This window comes from Apis florea, unplaced genomic scaffold, assembly GCF_048593485.1.
Source record: "Apis florea isolate Af1SG1 unplaced genomic scaffold, ASM4859348v1 contig_1615_pilon, whole genome shotgun sequence".
NCBI lineage: Eukaryota > Metazoa > Arthropoda > Insecta > Hymenoptera > Apidae > Apis > Apis florea.
In genome coordinates, this window is record NW_028256416.1 from 524,122 (window position 1) to 542,153 (window position 18,032).

Here is an 18,032-nt window from a genome sequence, read left to right on the forward strand (position 1 = left end):
TAAATATATATATGTACATATTTATTTTTCATAAATTTTTACTAAATAAATTGGTTTTATAATTTCTTATAACATTGCTATCGTCGCAAATTGTTTATATTAAGTTATAATCTTATTAATATAACATGTAATATAACAATATGAACATGTTGAATGCATTAAATACAATTTCAACAAATATCAGTGGCATATAGTTGATAAAAAGTATTATTAACATTTTTTATGATATAGTGATAAATTTCAATATAACATATTATATCATATTTATATTATAATATATCATATTGTATCATACTGTATAAAAAATGTTAGTAATTCATAAAATCATTTACTTCTTATCATCTATTTATGCAGAAGTTTCAAATTTTAATAATAATTTTTTATACATTATAACTGAAATATAAAATTAATATTGTTTTAAGATTTTTGTGAAAGTACTAAATGTATTCTCATATTTCACTGGATTCATTCATTAACACATTCATTCAAAATTAAAACAATTTTTTAATACTATAGATTGTGAAAATAAATTGTGTACAATGTTTAAAATAAAATGTCATCATCTCCTTCATCAAGCATATTTGCAGCTTCTACGTCTTTACCGGAAGCTATCATCTCTGCTCTAGCTGCCTCAAGCTGTAAAATAAATTAAATATATGAAAAATTTAACTAAAAGATAAAAAATCGTCTTTAGAATGTAAAACTTACCTTTGCTTTTGCTTGTTTTTTCTTATCTTGAATTTTCTTTAATCGATAGAATTCTTCTCTTTCTAATTCATCCAACTCAGAAATTATATAAGCAAGTGTTTTCTCAATTCTTGGAATGATAACATGTTCAATAGCATTTACACGACGATTTGTAATTTTAATAACTTCATCCAAAGTTACAAAACTTGTTTGTAAAGAAGCTAATTCCACTAATAATTTGATTGCTCTTTGATAATTTTTTTTCAATTTTGCCAATTGTTGTCCACCTCTTGCTAAACCTGCTAATTCATATGTATCTGTACCATCTTGATAAGATTCAAATACTGGAAGATTAACACCAGCAACATTATCTTTCTTAGATCTAATTTTAATCTGTGCTTTTGTCACATTCTGAAGAACTACTTGATTAAAATCTCCAGTTGCAAATTTGGCTTCAGCTAATGAGAAAGCTGCTTCCTTCATCACTTCTCCCATAAGAGTTTTTGTCTGAATACAAAAAAAAAAATTATTATAGAAAAAAAAATAATTACTTATATAAATACAAATATTTTTTATATATTTTTGTATATTATTATAAATGTTATATACTATGTATAATTTTTATTGTACCTCAATAATTTTACCCAAAATTAATCTAAAACGCATTTGCAATGCATCTGCTTTCTTTTTTAACAAACCATGACCCTTTTGTGCCCCATGTAAACGGGATTTCATTAACATTTGTGCTCTGAAAAAAAAATTAAATTATAAATCTTGCATTATATATCACTAATTAATATAATAGAAAAATTAAATGATGTGTAAACTTAATGATCTTGTACAATACAAATTATAATTAAAATTATAAATAATAAACTAATCATATATTCATAGTTATAAATAATATATATTAAAAAATAATTTAAATAGTTTGAACATATTAAAAGTAGGGTTACACCCATTTAATGATAATAATAATAGTTCTACAATCTATTAAGAATAAAAGAGAATTAAATAAATTAAAAATAAAATTCAGTAAAAAATAAAATAGGCTTTTATAATTTAAAGAATAACTTACCCCCGGGAAGGGAAAATTGCAAGTTTTTCTTTTCCAGACATAATTGTAAGAACTATCAAGTAGACAGGAATGAAATTGATCAGCTGACTCGTAAGACCGGAAATGTCAGAAATATACATATAGTATATAAATGTGTATAGTCACATAAAACTAGCGCGCAATTTTAAAAATAACAAATAATAAAAAATGTAATCAAATTTTTTTAATACAATACACAGAGTATATAAAACAATTGAACAGAATGAAAATGTAGCAAGATTAACATCAATAAATAAATTTCGTAGCTAGCATAATAAAAATTTATAAAATTAAATTAACGTTTACGTAAATAAAGAATGAAAATAATAAAAACCAAAATTATTCAATGGTTCAAAAATGTAAAATTTTATTTGAAGAAATAAAAAATTGTTTCATATAACGATTAATAAAAGAAAAACGTTATTTTTTCATTAGCGACAATGAATTAAATAACATATTCAGGATAAACGTGAATGCTGTCAATCCGCATAGCACACGTAGAAGTTGCTAGGAATCTGGAATAATTAGAAAAGCCTACAAAGATATCCTTATAAGAATGAACATTAATCTTTTTTAGATATAGGTTTGTACTTTTCTATTTTTTTTTTTATTTTATATTTTTACATACTAACGAAAAATTAATCCTAAATAATTAATTCTTATTACAGGCTGATCTATGTATTTCTTTCGGTAAATTATTATATTAATATGGAAAAAATGATTTACGCATCTGATATCTCGAAAGATTTTATCCTAAATAAAGCAGTTCGTGATGCTACAAATATCTTACTAAAACCATACATGCCAATAGTATTAACAGACTCTTGTTCAACTCCAAATAATTGTGATAATCATGAAACAATCAATAATATTAAAGTCAAATGGATATCACATACACAAGATTTTTTATTAAAAATGACAACAATTGCTTGGGACTTTCTAAATATTTTGAATATGTTTCAGAATAATCTAGAAAACCATAATATAGAAGATATTTCAAATAATAGTATTTAAATAATAGGAACAATATATTTTTATAGTACAGCTTCTATCAGCTGATGTGAATTGACAGCTTAGATAACAAGAAAAAAATAAGTATTTTAATGTAATTGATATAAGTATTTTTAATAAAAAATATACAAAATAATTTTGTATTTTATAACAAAGAGAATTGTCCAACTTTTAATACTTGTCTTACATTTATATTTATTCTAGCATCAGAAATATAAATTTTTGCTTTATTCCAATCATTTTGATTTAATCTATTGCACTGATTATCATTTAATTCTTCATTATTCCATGGTTCATCAATGGTTAATAATATTTTTGGTATACCATGATATCTTAAACGGGACATTCCAGACATTATTATTATATCTCCACTCCGTAAAAATATAGCATTACTTGTATCCTCTTGCATAAGTCCTCCAATTAAAAATATTGCAGTTTGACCAAAACTTATAGAAAATAAGGGAGCTTCTACATTAGGTTCAGAATGGTCAGTATGACCTGCCAAAGTTGAATTCATTCTATAATAATTAATGATAGCTGCTTCAGCTTTAAAATCTTTAAAACCTAATGTTTGTGCTAAAAATGATGTTAATAATGATAATTCAATAGGTATTTTTGTCTTGCATGTTTCAGAATATAATTTTGTATCCCAGTTGTGATGATACCCAAATGTTGCCCATCTTAATTTTGATATTAATTTGGTATTAATTTCACCTTTATCAAAATTCCTACAATGAATATAATAAATATATATTACAAATATTAATTATAAATATATATTTGTAATAAATATATATTACAAATATAATTTTTTTATAATATTACAGTACAATCTTACTTAAAACATATATCCCACCAATTTTCATCATCATTTAAAACGTCATGAGCATGTAAATTTAATTTATGTGGTTTTTTTGAATATTCTTTTAAACATTTTGTAATCCAATATCGTTGTCCATATACAGTAAATGGATTTTTTATAAAAATAAGTCCTGGAATATCTAAAAATTCAAAAACTTTCCAATGTTTTATTGATTTTAATCCCAATTCATGTTCACATTGTATATCAAACAATTTTTCTCTAAAACTAATAACCTAAAAAATATGAACATATTTATAAACATGAAATATATGATTTTTTAAATTTATTACATACTTTATCGTAATCAGGATTATTTAAATCGATCACATTTTTTAAATTAGGACAAGGATTTCGACTTTTATAATATTTAAAATTATCTTTAAACATTACTTAAAACCATGGGCGTCGCCATGTTTGTTAATTCACACATGTATCAATAGATATCGCTGCTGTGGATCACCAGTCAAAACTATGCAATTTAAAAGTAGATTTTAACGCAAATTCTTATTCCAGATACAATTAAATATTTTAGATAATATTTAAATAAGAATTTTTCATTTTCATCTGGTTCATAATAGTGACAATCAAAAGTATCAAATTTTCTGATTTTTAATCATTTAATTGTAACTTTATCTTGATAACTCTTAAAAATGATGTTCCTACAACATACAGCGTCTTGTCTAACCTACAAGTAAGTGTTCAAAGATATATCTATAATGCGGTATGTGACTAAATATCGTATAGGAACAATCGATGAGTGAACATGCGGACAGCGCATTTTGCATTACGATTATTCTATTCGTTTAGCATAACATCATCATTATAGTGTGAACATTAATAGCCAGATACATATCGAAAAAGTCAGAGTTTCAAGCAATTTTTTCTTGCCGTGCCCAACCTCATTCCTTTATCTGTGTACGCATACGGTAATGGACTGTGACTAATTTTAGAGCGTAATTTTCGCATAATAACACTGCCGGGAAATCTATGATTTCATAGAGGTAAAGAGAGGCACGCCAGCCGACTTCAAGGCTTTTCGAAAGCTTCGTGCAAATTAATAGTGCGCGGTGCGTTAATAATCATCCATTACCATCGCTCTTATTCTTCATAAATTCCACCCACCCACATAGCCCAGTTGCGAATGATTATTCACCTGTATCTCAAAGAATACGAACGAACCTTGTTCCAGTTACTAAACTGGATCTTGGGTTCAATCACTTCAATGTTGATATATTTATTTAACAATCAAATAATTTAAAATCGCTATTTTTGTATCGTAAATCGAAAATCACACAATCATATTCAATGTAATATATCATTTGAAATAATAAAAAAGCATTTAAAGAAGAAAGCAATTAATATTTATTATAATAAGTAAACAATGATGAAAGTATTGAGAAAAATGGATAAAAAAATTAATATATTTAAATACACGATAGAATCGCAACACGCGGCTTGAATATACCGGTACATTAAAGCAGTGCGTATTCTCTGACAGTTTCATGTCAACAAATGTCGTACCCGCAAGTCGCGCCCAGCCGTAAGCCAGGCCTGCATCAAGCGATCGCAACGTATTTGCGAGATCAACCAATCACATGTGTTAGTCACGCCACTGGTGGCCAATCGCGTACATTCCCTATGACGACAGTTGCTAAATATAACTCGTATATATCTAGGCCGATCGCAACCGCGAATTATCCACAGTCGTGCGCCGGCAGCCGACGGAGAAGGACGGTGTGGGGCGTACCGGGACATTGTGTTGTCGTTTGCATAGAAAAGGTAGGACCCGTACACGCACCTAAAACAACCGTCTTCTCTGCATGTAATAAAGCTCTTTGTAGATCGAGTACATGGCTATTCTTAATAGTATATATGTATAATGTAGTTCGGAAAGTGCAATAAGATGTACTGAAGCTATGAGAGAAATTTTATTAAGTTTTTTCATTAAATTGTCAAGTATTTTAAAATTAGAGATACAATTTACATTACAAATTTAACGACGTTTATTTATTAAAGTAATGTTTTGTATTTTTTTTTTTTGGAGATATATTTTGAATAGTTGAGTATTTGTCAAAATTCGAAAGAGCTTAAAAGATTATTGACTAATTCTTTTATCATTGAAATTTAAAGTAATGTTATAAATAGATGATAAAATTATTAACTGTAATATCTATCGAAGAATACTGCGAAAATCGAGTTCGCAAACAGTCAAGGTCGTGCGACTACTGAGTTGAGTTTTATTACGAACATGTTGCATTATTACGACAAGAATCGAGAGAAGAATATGTTAAACGCTACAAAACTACATTATCTTTTTCTGAGAATATTTTTCTATCTGAATTCTTATTATCTCTTCCTTATTATATATATTTGCGAACAAAATTCCAAATATTATTGATTAAAATCGCAAAAATGATTTTTTATAATTTTTCAAATTTGATTCGAATAATTGTCGCACAATTCGTTTTTATGAATATGAAGTTGGCTGTAAAGTCGAATATCGTTTATCGCATTCAAGCGATACGGATCGAAAGAGGTGCAGCAAAGATCATTCGGACAATATTCGTGACTATGGTGAAGATGACTATGGTGATGGTAATGAATAAAATGAAAAGTGTGTCGTTCTTGTGATTTGCCACGATATAATGGATTCGTTTCGAGAATTTCTTGATTGGCATGAACTCATGACACCTGAGGATGCACCCGTAATACTGCATGATTAGTGTCACGGAGAACATCTGGTGTAGTGGGGAATCTTAAATATAGCAAAACAGAACATTGGCAACATTGTCACGAATCTAGTAAAGACTATATAGCATCCTCACACGGTACCAATGCTCCTGATTGCACAATATTTTACTTCGAACTAAACATTCAAAGTATATAAGTATATAAGTATCTTTTTTTATGATATTTTTTAGTTTTTTAATCTTTTTTTACGATACTTTATATTACATATTTATAGTTTTTTATAGATGTATATATTTTATGTATGCATTTATAATATAAAATATAATATAGGTAAGAAAGAATTTTCGAGATTTTACTATCATTTGAATATCTTTTTCGCGCGTATGCGAATGAAAGTATAATGTTTATATTGGCATGTAAAGTGGAGTTAAGTAGGATCACAAATAACCGTAATCATAAAAACTCATATTACGACGGCTTAAATGGGGAGTTGCGTTTATTATGAACAACTTAGTATTTACAGGAAATGTATGCTCGCAAAAGAACATATTTACTCATGGAAAAACAAACTTTATGAATGTCTTAATAGTCTTTTATTTAAAACATTTTTTTTTTTATTCAATCAATATTTTAGAACGTTGACAAAAAAAAACTTCTTATTAAATATATTATTTTATCGAGTTTGAATTTTGAAAACAAATTGAATATTGAAAATTGAATTTATGATATGATCTATTGATTCAATAGTTCATATCCTGATGAATATGAATCGATTCGAAAAATATATTTTCATTTTTATTTTTTAATTTGCATTTATACTTCAATAAATGATTCCTTATGGTATCATTGAAAAGTAAAATTATTTACTATTACAAGTAATTTCTTTATAATTTTGTTACATTTTATATAAAAATTTTAACAAATATCAAAAAAAATTGTATGACAAATCTACAGACGAATATAAATGCACTCTTATATAAACAAATTGTTACATAATATTCATGCGGCAAACAAGATATACGTTTGTATAACAAATTTTTGTTGTTAGAAGAATAGATTTAATTAATATATAGAATATATTTAATTAAATTATAATAAGATCGGAAATAGTAATTAATTAAATTTAAATACAATCAAAAGAATAATCAATGAAAATTTTAAACAACTTTTATAATTGATTCGAACTGAATTCCATATGGAAATTTGCATTCACCAAGTCACGAATCTTAAATGTTTACTTTCATTTGTAAACTTCCTCTGCGGTTGATAACCATTATACAACAATAATCTTATCTTTGCATTCACTATGAAAACGAGCCAATCTTCCCAAGGTGCAATCTGCTGGTCGTGATAATTAATCACAAGGTTGGATAGTTATAATAACTGCGTAACTTTTTACATGATGTATATTTTTCATTTATAGTTCCCCAAATTTTTATACAATACTTTTCAGTAAAATGTAAGTGTAAATATTTGAACTTTTATTAATTTCAAAATTTTCACATTTTTTTCAACGTGCATTAATACATATGTTTATATTATAATGAAAATTCAGAATTCTTGTTATTAATTATTGTTATTTTTATCAGAAATGCACGCGCATTTCTTAATTGTTTTCCTCTTTATAATAAAGCGAAAGAATTTTATGAATATTTATCATTTTTTTTTTTTTTTATATCTTAATCGAAATTCAATCATTCAGAATGATTCGTTATTTTGAGAATCATCAATAAATATAATAAATATAAATTTAAGAAAATTTCCTGCCTTAAGGATGATTTTCAAGCAATGTTTTCAAAATCTTGAATATAATAGAGTAGATTTTTTTTTAAAAGATTCTAAAGGACGAATTTTTAGAGATACATAATTAAATATAATTATAACATGTTTGAGTAATTATTGTTAGTAGATCGATGGGGATTCTTTTATGACCGTGACCTTACTGACATTTGATTTCTTAGATTGTCATCAGCATCGAAACTCGCCCATACAGGATCTGCACGTGTGTCAGATAGCGTGCGCATTTCCATAACGTCGAAGGCCGTCAAATATTGCAACTAGACGAATACCTTCAGCCATCTGTTTATCTTCCTTTCATCATTTCTTTCTCTATATAATCTTACCGGTTTCAAACTTAATTCGTTATGCACACGCATTCGCCATTTACATTGATTTTTTTTCTCATCTTTTTGATCATCGCGTAGAGTTATTTATTTGAAATTATTGATTAAATTTTTTTATACTCTAGATTAATACAGGATTTAGAATTAGTTGGTTTATTAGTTTTATTAGTATGGTTTTCGAGAATCGTTTATGTTATTACAACAATTTTATATCCCTTTTCGACTCGATCGTACATTTTAAATTAATTTTATCAATACGAGGAAAGGGAAAATAAAAAAAGGACACGATACATATATTAAAACGAATTATTCCAAAATCAGCATGAAACTTGGTGTATAATAGAACGCAACTTAATTGAATTTAGCGCGGTCAAGGGAATACGCGGATGAAAGCTCTCGCAAACGGTTGATTTATTGTCGAGGGATATGCGCGCATGCGCGTTCATGCGTCTAGAGGCCGCGAATTCGCGAGCCATCTTTTTACACACAGCTGATTACAAAGTCGAGAGATGATATAACTGGATTTACAAGTTGTCATAGTGAAAGAGCGAGAGATTGGACGAGGGAAAAAAGGGGATCGGCGGGGGAGGCCATTATTGTTCAAGGGCGTCGATATACCGATTAAATTTAAAATGCTAATATACGTATCGTAAAGAAATGGCGAGGGAAAGGATTTACGCGCGACTCGCACGATTTTCTTCGCGTTAATATCGAGATCGAAATTCTCGATATTAATGCTTTCGCCTTAAGAGATCTCAAATCTCGATCAATTTTGTCAAGATGAATCGTTTCGTTTGTTGAAAAATTTCCCATTTAACAATATGCGAGTAAGGAAACATCCAACATTTTACCATTTTTTTTTTTTTTTTTTTTTTTTACGAAGCTTTATAAAAAAAAAAAAATATTTTATATATCGACGTAAAAGAAAGTATAGCGCGATTGCAAGATTGATTGAACAAGTATTCCTAGATACTTAAAAGCAATCTAAATTACTTCACGTTCGTTCTCGGATCAATGAGTACATTGTTCGATTTGTTTCATTCGTGGGTGAGATAGGTATCGATCTCTTTTACTCTTATCGGTAGATATTTCGCGCGATAAAAGGACTTAATACGTTCTTATTACAATCGTAAAAAGTTATCTACATATTTGCAACTATGATTCACCATAAAATTTATAATAGAAGTTGTACGTTTCGAGTTCTTTAAATACTTATACATTTCGAATTCTTTAAATATTTGTTATTCGCAATTTTTTTCATACTACAGAAAAATTGTAGATTTTTCAAATATGGAAATATCAGCGACTATTTGTCTTTCACAAGTATAAATAATTGTTTTCGAAGGTTATTTTATAATTTGTGCAGAAATTTGCATAATAGCGTGCAATCTTTCGCATAACGAATTGACGATACAATAGATAAGGGGAACGAGGAAGGTAGGAAAAAGGTAGGAGTATATTAGTTTAATGTATCTTATCGGGGTCTATTGTCGATAATGTATTGTAATTATGATATTGTGCATTACATAAGTACGCGAGCAAAAACCGCGGTATTTTGTTCTTTTGATATTGGCACTTTGTAACAGTGAAGAATTTAAATAAACGAAATAAAAAGTTAAAATAAATTTTTATCATGAAAGACATTTTTTACCTCGATGCTCGAGAATTTCGAATTGAGTATAAAAATTGATTATGATCTTTAATAAAAGGATATTGTGAAATTTGTATGTAAATGAATTAATTTATTCCGTGCAATTAATTATTCTTAGATGCATAATTTTTTTTTTTTGTTGCAACAATTTTCTATTTTTATCCAATTATTTCATAGTGCGTTCAAAAGTACATATAATTATAATTCCTTTGCATCGCTTTCTCGTGTTAATTATAAAAATTAATTCAGATAATATTCGAGTATCTCATTTTTCACGTCTTTTTTCACCGAGTTTCTTCTTTTATTATATTATTTTGAAATTCCGAATTCAATTCATTTAATGCAGCAGTTTTACGTATTAATTTGGTAATAAATCAAGCGTTAAGTTATGCAAGAGTTTTGTTTAAATTAGTATTTTATTACTTATAAATACTTAATTCGTATTTATATCGTTACACGAATTTATTTGCTTTGATGTACATATATCATTATATAATTACTTATATATCAATTTTACAGCATTTTCGATCATTTTATATCTTATACGTACAAATTTATCAACATTTGATAACTTTATACGCACCATAAAACTTTATTAACTTTTTAACCCATATTACGTTTTTATTTCTCTTTTAATACAATTTTATTCAACTTCTGTGCAAGATACAACGGAGTAATATTTCATCGAAGCCTCGCGTTAAAAACTATCGTGAAAATATTCAGCAATTCTTTGCACTTTCTATAGGGTGAAATTTTTACGCGAATCGGCTCTTTTAATGGCACATATTTTACGGAGAATCGTGCACCAACGGCATAAGGGCAACGATGTACAATATTCCGCTCGTAATTCATCGTGAACAAACGGCAACAAATCTGTGTCACTAGAGATCAAAGCGAGAAGTCGAAGCGTGCATCGTGAACGCTTCTTTAAATTGTCGGAATGTTGTCGACGTACGAGTATCCGGAACGGTTGTAAATAAATGTTATATATATATATATATAAAATGACAATAATTTCATACGAAACTACCGTTGGTTGGCACCATCACATCCAGACTGTAGATACAGGAATAATTTAGAATCGGTAGAATTAGTGACAATAACCGTAAAATCGTCGCGACCGAACGTTTCTTTATTTCAATTTATTTCTCCGTTATGAAATTCAACGTCGACTAAATTTACTATCTTCGCTTTGTCCCTTGTCTTTTGACAGGGATAGATTTACAAGTCGAGAGTGTTACAAGTCGATGTAAAAATTATTTTTTGAAAAATTTTGCCACGTTTCTTCACTGTGCGTTTGATATAAAGAAAGTTATTGGGGATTGTAGTCGAAATATTAATCAGTTTTATAGATCGAACTTCCATCATCTTTTTTATATAATCTTTTTTAAATCGTATCGTATCATTTTATAAATATTTGTTTTAATTTCACGACCAATTTGAATAAAATTCGTAGAATCCAATTATTATTATTATTATTATTATTTTTAGCATTTTCATTCATCGTTCACCACGTAAAATATATGTCGTGATCGTATGGAAGCCACAAGTTGTGGAACTTTTGCCAGCGTTCATTACATAATCTTGGTGTTCGAGAAACAAAGAGAAAGAAGGATGGATGACGATTTCCTGAGGATTTCAAAGGCTGGATCGTGCACGTGCTCGGCGATCTTAAAGCTCTGAATTGGTTTGCTCGTATTTGAATATCCCGCGATTCCACGAAATTTCCTTCGGATTCGAATCTCGAAACACAATAAAAACACGCTAAAGATTGCCCGAGATACGCGCCTCTTTTTCTCTTTTTTTTTTCTTTATGTGAATTTACACACCGGTATGAAATCCGGTACGAAATCGCGTGTTCCCTGTTTATCGCTCCACCAACTGTTTTCTTCGATGGTTTAAGTGGGTAATCGTTTCTGGGTGAAAACGAGAGAACCGTTCCAAGAAATAATCGCGTTCAGAGACGCGTTACAGTTCGTTGGACGTATCTTCATCGTCGAGCTTTTATGCCACGACTTTCCTCCTCCCCTTTCAAAACTTTCAAGATCGAAGATCGAAGAAACGCGTTCGATCAATCCTATTGGAAACTATTTTTGGTCGGTTGTTATGTTAGGGCTTGTGTTCAAGTGTTTCCCGACACAGAAGCGAGTAAATTGAGAATTTGTTGGCAAAGTCGAGCGAGGCTGATAAATATTGGTTTAGTTTAGAGAAGGCATCGGTCGAAGAATTAGAAGTGGAAGGATCAGATGGAGAGAGAATCGAGAGGAGATTAATAAAGAAGTAGCTCAAAGTAATGCGCAGTAAGAATTGTTAATTGTTTGGAGAGATATCGGAATAAAAGGGATAAAACGAAGGGGAACGAAGATTTCTCCAGATAGTAATTAATATTTCATTTAGTATTATACCATCGTTTTCAAAGAATTCTATAAATATTTCTCTACCGTGATTCCAAGTTTCTCTCAAACGTATCCTTCAATGCTGAACGGATATCTACCGATCTGCCATTAGATAGTCTGCTCAGAGAAGAGACTTATTAATCTTTATTCCGTGAACCTTTAACTATTACTCGGTCTCTATTCACTGTTTATTCATCGATGCTAACTTTCCTGGCAATTTGATTTATCTTAAAGTCGATCACCGACTCGTTGCAACGAGAGTTAAACCACGATCTCGAAACGCTCTCGTCCCTTGAGACTAGTAGCTATCGTGATTTTTATTAAAAAATCAGAATAATAGAAGAATAATTTTCGTCGTTGTTTCGCCAAGAATGGTCGAAGCGTTTTTCTCCAAAATATCGCTGCCTTTGTGCCTCTTTCGACTTTGTTCGTGATTACGAAACAATGTGTTCAACCGTTATGACACATTGGAAAATCTTGCGAAAGAAAAGAATTCTTCTCCTTCCGTTCGTAACCAAATAGACGGGATGATCTTCTTTCGTGAACGAGAATCGCGTCGAGAATTATTATTGAGAAAAAGTCTCAATAAAGAAATCTCACCTATCTTTCAATGTTTTCGATGTGTTTCGCTTTTCGTGAACTTTTTCGGAAGCGAAAAGATTCCGCTCGATGGAAATTTGCGCCCGTATGCCTTGGAGAATGATTCTCCAAGAAGGAGAGCATAACATCATGCGGGTTTGAAAGGCATCAATCTCCATTAATTATTGTTACTTTCTCAACTGTTTCTTCGAAAGAGACAGACAGAGCACGTAACGATCGTTTAGAAAGGAAGAAGTCATAGTGTTTGAAAATTCCAATATTTGGTTTGAAAGGAGGAAAAACTTATGAATGGAGCATTTATTCACGTTTTTACGAGCGCGCACTTTGTCCTGCGCGAATTATGATGTAACGTAAATGCCTCGCGATACTTGGTAAAACTTTTTTCTAACGAATACAATCGAGCCTGTATTCTCGAAACTATATTAACCGCTAACATAATTGCTCTCGTGTATCTCTTAATTGGAAGAATTTCACGAATTAAGTTTCAGAAATCGAAGCGAATCGAAGGCAATTGTAGCATGCGCAAAATATTCGTTTTCGACGAATGAGGTACGAAAAAAAAAAAAAAAAGAAAAAAAGAAATTTCCTCGTTCATTCGATGGATCAAAGAGTTAAAATTTATATATATATAAAAATATATATATATAATATATATAAAAATTCGTTTCAGCGGTTTCCTCTTCTTCCTTCTCGCGACACGATCATAGACAAAGCGCGCGCAAACCGGCAGCGTATGTAAATTATATGGCCGGACAACGAGCGTGTGGTCGCATTACGGTTGGACAGGAAGCATAAATTTCGTTACGAACGCCAAACATAGTATGCGGGAAGAGCGTGCGTAGGAAACGCCAGGATCGTTCGGCGTTTTCAGCAATCAACCCAACGTTCGATCCAACGAATCGCTTGAAATCTCTCTACGATCGTTCGCGCAGCCCAACCAATTCTCAAAGATTCCGTATCGGATTAAGGCTGAAGATAAATTCTTCTTCCTTCTATTTCACGTATGGGATGTGGATAATTCAATCCGCGCTTGAATTAAATTTTAACCTATGAATAAAATTTATCAAACGGAAGTATCGATTAATAATAGCCTTTTGTGATAAAAAAAAAGAAGTGGTGTTAATTAGATTGGAATATTGATTGACCAAGTTGGCCGCCGCTATCCTCAACAATCCTCGTTTTATCTCGACACTCAATATGTTTGTCTCAAGCTCGGTCCACAGGGAGCTTGTATTAAAACACCGTATCCATATTTCACTTTTGAGAAATACGAGTTTTCTACAAATTGGTTCGAGAGTTTTAAATTTCTCTATATTTAGGTTATTTGTCGTAATTATCTCGATACTCGATACGGTATTAAGACACCCTATCCATTTCACTTTTGAGAAGTACAGTGCAAGTCGAGTTCTCCACGAATTAGTTTATAAATTAAAAGTTTTTTCTTTACAGATTATTTGTCGTTTTTTAAATTTCGTCTTGTTTTATTCTTTTTTTTTTTTTTTTTTTTTTTTTTTTGCTGGTTTAATTATAACACGCCCAACAAAGGTGAATCGTAAAGTTCATCGCTGATAAATCGTAATAAGAAACATTTTAATTTATAATGTTGTTTTCGCATACGAAACGCAATTTTTACTTTTATCACGAACAAAGAAAATTACTCTACGTCGTAACGGATGATTTACTCCTAGTATTCTGGAAAGATTAAATCGTCCTTTTAAAATATTTTTTTAGAATGGAAGAATAGAATAGAAAAAAATAAAGAAAGTAGGATATTATAGGATAGAAAATCCGCGGAATTTAATCTCTTTCTTATCCTTCTTTTGGATCGAAAGAACGGTAAGATAGATTTAGAATTGCTCATAGTAGTTGAACATATGTATTTAATCGAACTTAACGTTTCGCCAACATTCCAACATTTGCATATCTCTCGAAGGGATTAAAATGAAACTTTACGCATGAAAAATGCTCGATGTAAAACATCTCGTGCTCCTTTGAAATTTAAATTTAAACACGTATATTTGATCGATTGTGAATTTTTCGAAACTATTAGAAAAAAAAAAAAAAAAAAGTTGCAATATTATTAAAGAATATAAAATGAGTTACGTTTCATCAAAGTATAAAAAGTGTACCATATATAATAAAAATGTTATACAGATCAAGAACAACTAGGAAAAAAAACTATCTACCCTTAATGAATTGTTTCTATAAGAAGATCTTCATCTAAATCGGTGAATAGTTTGCAAATGTGGAATCATGATTTGGAACAAGTATCGTCATGCTTCGTGATACCGGTAAAATAATTTACCGTAATTAAACTCGTATAATTGGGACAGATAGCGTCGTAATATTCTTGTTCCCCTTCGTGTAACCTTTTTTTTTTTTTTTCTCAGGGCCTACCCTCTTTCTCTCTCAATGTGTTAAAGCTAATTTCGGATTTTTTTTTTCTTCCTTCGAGTCCGACTCGTTTCGATCTTGATCACCCTTCTCCTTGCCGTTTAATTATCGGCTTAATTGTGTGACGAGTCGAGCTGTGCCGAAAGGTAAAACAAATTTGAAACGATCTTTCCTCTTTTTTTTTTTCTTTTTCTTTTCTCTTTGAATAACATCTCGAAGAAGAGAAATTGAATCTTTTTCTCGTGTTATATTAAGATGAAGAAAAAGATGAAATCTTTCTCTCTCTCTCTCTCTCTCTCGTTTTAATACGCGTAGAGAAAGGGTTGAGATTTTCAAGTCCTCTAATTTTCAATTAAAATTCCCGTACCCCGTACGCGTATTATTGCACACGATGCGATGATACAATTGATTTGTAATCTAAGAAGGAAAGATGTTGAAAGAAAGATAATTTATAACGAAGCCCTCTCCCTCTTCGTAAGAATCCAGTTCCACGGCTACGAAATTTGTTTCTTTAGAAAGCGACGGTGAGAGCAACAGTTTGACAAGCGCACCAACCGCTCGAAGGCATTGACTTTTCGAACTCTTTTCTCCCGTGGCGACCTCTCACCTTCACCGCTAGTTGAAATCGCTTGGCCAACGCGTATTGTTCCTTCCAACAGGTTCGTGCTTTATCGTCGTTTCCCCTCGCGCATTTTTTTTACGACGGCCTTGCCTCCAATTTCACTATTCTTTTCGCTTCGAGCTCCGTTAACTCAAAGCCGGCTGAATGTTTATGAAAAAAAAGTCTCGTAACCTTCCCCTCAGAAATTTTTGCCGCTCTACAAAATTTACCCGGTGAAAATTTATCTCGCAACGATACATTATCGTGTCGTGATATACGCTCAGAAATTGAAGATAAAACATTCGAAAAAAAAAAAAAAAAGACGAAATAATTAATTTATAAAATTATACTCTCTTAAACGGACAGACTTTTAAGAAAGTTGCTACGGTTGCTAGTTGTATTAAAGAAATCTTGTTGAAAAAAGGTTTTTCCAGGCATCGCGTTGACGATTGGGGTTAATTAAGCGAAGAAAATTGAAAGTATTTTAATTCCCTTGACTCTGATTTATCTACCTGCTATACGAATTTCAAATAAAAATTCGATGCTGATATCTTTTTATCGCGTCTTGAACAAATGATCCGTTTTATACCGGAGGAACATACTTTTTTAACATTTTTATTTTCTTTCTTTAGTTTATTATACACGTATACAGGCCTATCTATCTATCGATAAAAAAAAAGAGTTTATCGAAAATATAAACGAGATTCTCTAAGCTTTCAAAGTTCTTGAACGAGCCATTTACCGATTTACTTGATTTACCGTCGAGTTTATTATCGTAACAGATGATTCCATCAAAAACAGAGTCAAATCCTGTCTGTTGCACGTCACAATGTATCACACTGTCTCTTGTTGATGGAACTGATGTAAACATTTCGATCTTTTGCTCTCTTATTCTCCCTCGTTTCAAACTGCGCCCGTTTCTCGATTCCTCCTTAATCTTGTCGAACGAACTTCGACAAGGCTTAAATTCTCTCGTTTCCAACTTGTTCAGAGAATTCTTAGATCCTCAATGTTCCATCTTTCGAATTGTTGTTTCCAACGCTTCGAGCCGTTATATTTTCAGATATTGACATTTTTTCTCGTACTCTCACATTCCTCCACACCCTTGTCTTGTCGATCTTTTTTCTCTCCCGACGTTTCTTTTTTATCTCTGATTCTCTGTTTGAGGCCGGTTTCCACGGTTTCCAAGGAATGGAGGCTCGTAAAGTGGCGAACTGGTCGCGTGTTTCGTAGGAGTTTCATGGGATTTCGATCGAGGAGGAGGAGGAGGAGGGTGGGCTGGTGGTCGTCTGTTTTCTCTATTGGCGATCGGACGCGTACGTTGCAGAAACGACAGCCGTAGGAATTAGGCCGCCCACGCTTATGTCGACGACCGTACGACCGAAAAAGCACGATAAAAGCTTTCTGGCCAGATGGGCACCGGTTGCGCAAGCTCTTTCGCTCTCTCGCTACAAAGGCCCTCCCCCCCTCTCTCTCTTTCTCTCTCTTTTCTGTCTGTCCTGCTCGCGTTTACGAACATTGCGCGCTCTTCTTCGCTTGAGACTTTCGACAAGCCACCATAAGACTTCTCTCGTGTTATCGTCGCATCGTCGTATGCCGTGTGAACGGAGGAATGCGAGATAATTGCGCAACGTTGCAAAACGCATTTGGCGCGATCAGTATTTATTCAAGCATTCGAGAATATTTACACTTCCACTTCTTTTTCTCGAGGGAAGCTCTCTTCCTCGATTTACGATTTAACACCTATCTAATTTCTTCCCTAAGTTAAATTCAACTTTATTAAACTTTAATTTCGTTATTTTGTGTTGGGGAAAAAATGCAGTTAACAATTGCTGTTCAATTCAATTAACATTTACGTTTAATCCTCGCCCGTATCAAAGTTCCTCTGTACACAGATTCATTCGTTCGAAATCTTTTATC

General features: G+C 31.2%; 3 protein-coding genes and 1 long non-coding RNA gene across 6 annotated transcripts in view; 2 read left to right on the forward strand and 2 right to left on the reverse strand.

The window, feature by feature from the left end:
• On the reverse strand, window positions 1-2,237 carry Vha36-1 (V-type proton ATPase subunit Vha36-1). Its single transcript, XM_003690302.4, has 4 exons — window positions 1,766-2,237; window positions 1,318-1,435; window positions 709-1,194; window positions 1-636 (listed from the first exon to the last, which is right to left on the reverse strand). Exons 1-4 carry the CDS (start codon window positions 1,882-1,884, stop codon window positions 544-546), a joined length of 816 nt encoding a protein of 271 aa, XP_003690350.2. The 5' UTR covers window positions 1,885-2,237; the 3' UTR covers window positions 1-543.
• Window positions 1,973-2,949, forward strand: LOC116415384 (uncharacterized). The gene is made up of 3 exons (XR_015291400.1): window positions 1,973-2,142; window positions 2,219-2,366; window positions 2,452-2,949. It is a non-coding gene; the product is annotated as an uncharacterized LOC116415384 (long non-coding RNA).
• AlkB (alpha-ketoglutarate-dependent dioxygenase AlkB) lies at window positions 2,890-4,598 on the reverse strand. Its single transcript, XM_003690326.4, has 3 exons — window positions 3,951-4,598; window positions 3,633-3,889; window positions 2,890-3,522 (listed from the first exon to the last, which is right to left on the reverse strand). Exons 1-3 carry the CDS (start codon window positions 4,041-4,043, stop codon window positions 2,940-2,942), a joined length of 933 nt encoding a protein of 310 aa, XP_003690374.1. The 5' UTR covers window positions 4,044-4,598; the 3' UTR covers window positions 2,890-2,939.
• The window catches only part of Atf3 (Activating transcription factor 3), a 24,217-nt gene continuing 10,391 nt past the window's right edge, over window positions 4,207-18,032 (forward strand). For 2 of the 3 annotated variants that reach the window (XM_003690333.4, XM_012490525.3), the window contains exon 1: window positions 5,334-5,435. The gene's annotated coding sequence lies outside the window, so the exon portion shown is untranslated. Of the gene's footprint in view, window positions 4,348-5,333; window positions 5,436-18,032 lie in introns of those variants that run through there. The other variant, XM_086905502.1, reaches the window with a different exon arrangement.

Bases quoted from the DNA above. Each gene is read 5' to 3' on its own strand.
- AlkB (XM_003690326.4), bottom strand. From the start codon at position 4,043: ATGTTTAAAGATAATTTTAAATATTATAAAAGTCGAAATCCTTGTCCT. The intron at 3,890-3,950 runs GTATGTAATAAA...CATATTTTTTAG, and splicing joins ATAATCCTGATTACGATAAA to GTTATTAGTTTTAGAGAAAA. The intron at 3,523-3,632 runs GTAAGATTGTAC...TATTCATTGTAG, and splicing joins TGGTGGGATATATGTTTTAA to GAATTTTGATAAAGGTGAAA.
- Vha36-1 (XM_003690302.4), bottom strand. From the start codon at position 1,884: ATGTATATTTCTGACATTTCCGGTCTTACGAGTCAGCTGATCAATTTC. The intron at 1,436-1,765 runs GTAAGTTATTCT...TTTTTTTTTCAG, and splicing joins GCAATTTTCCCTTCCCGGGG to AGCACAAATGTTAATGAAAT. The intron at 637-708 runs GTAAGTTTTACA...TTTATTTTACAG, and splicing joins AAAAACAAGCAAAAGCAAAG to CTTGAGGCAGCTAGAGCAGA.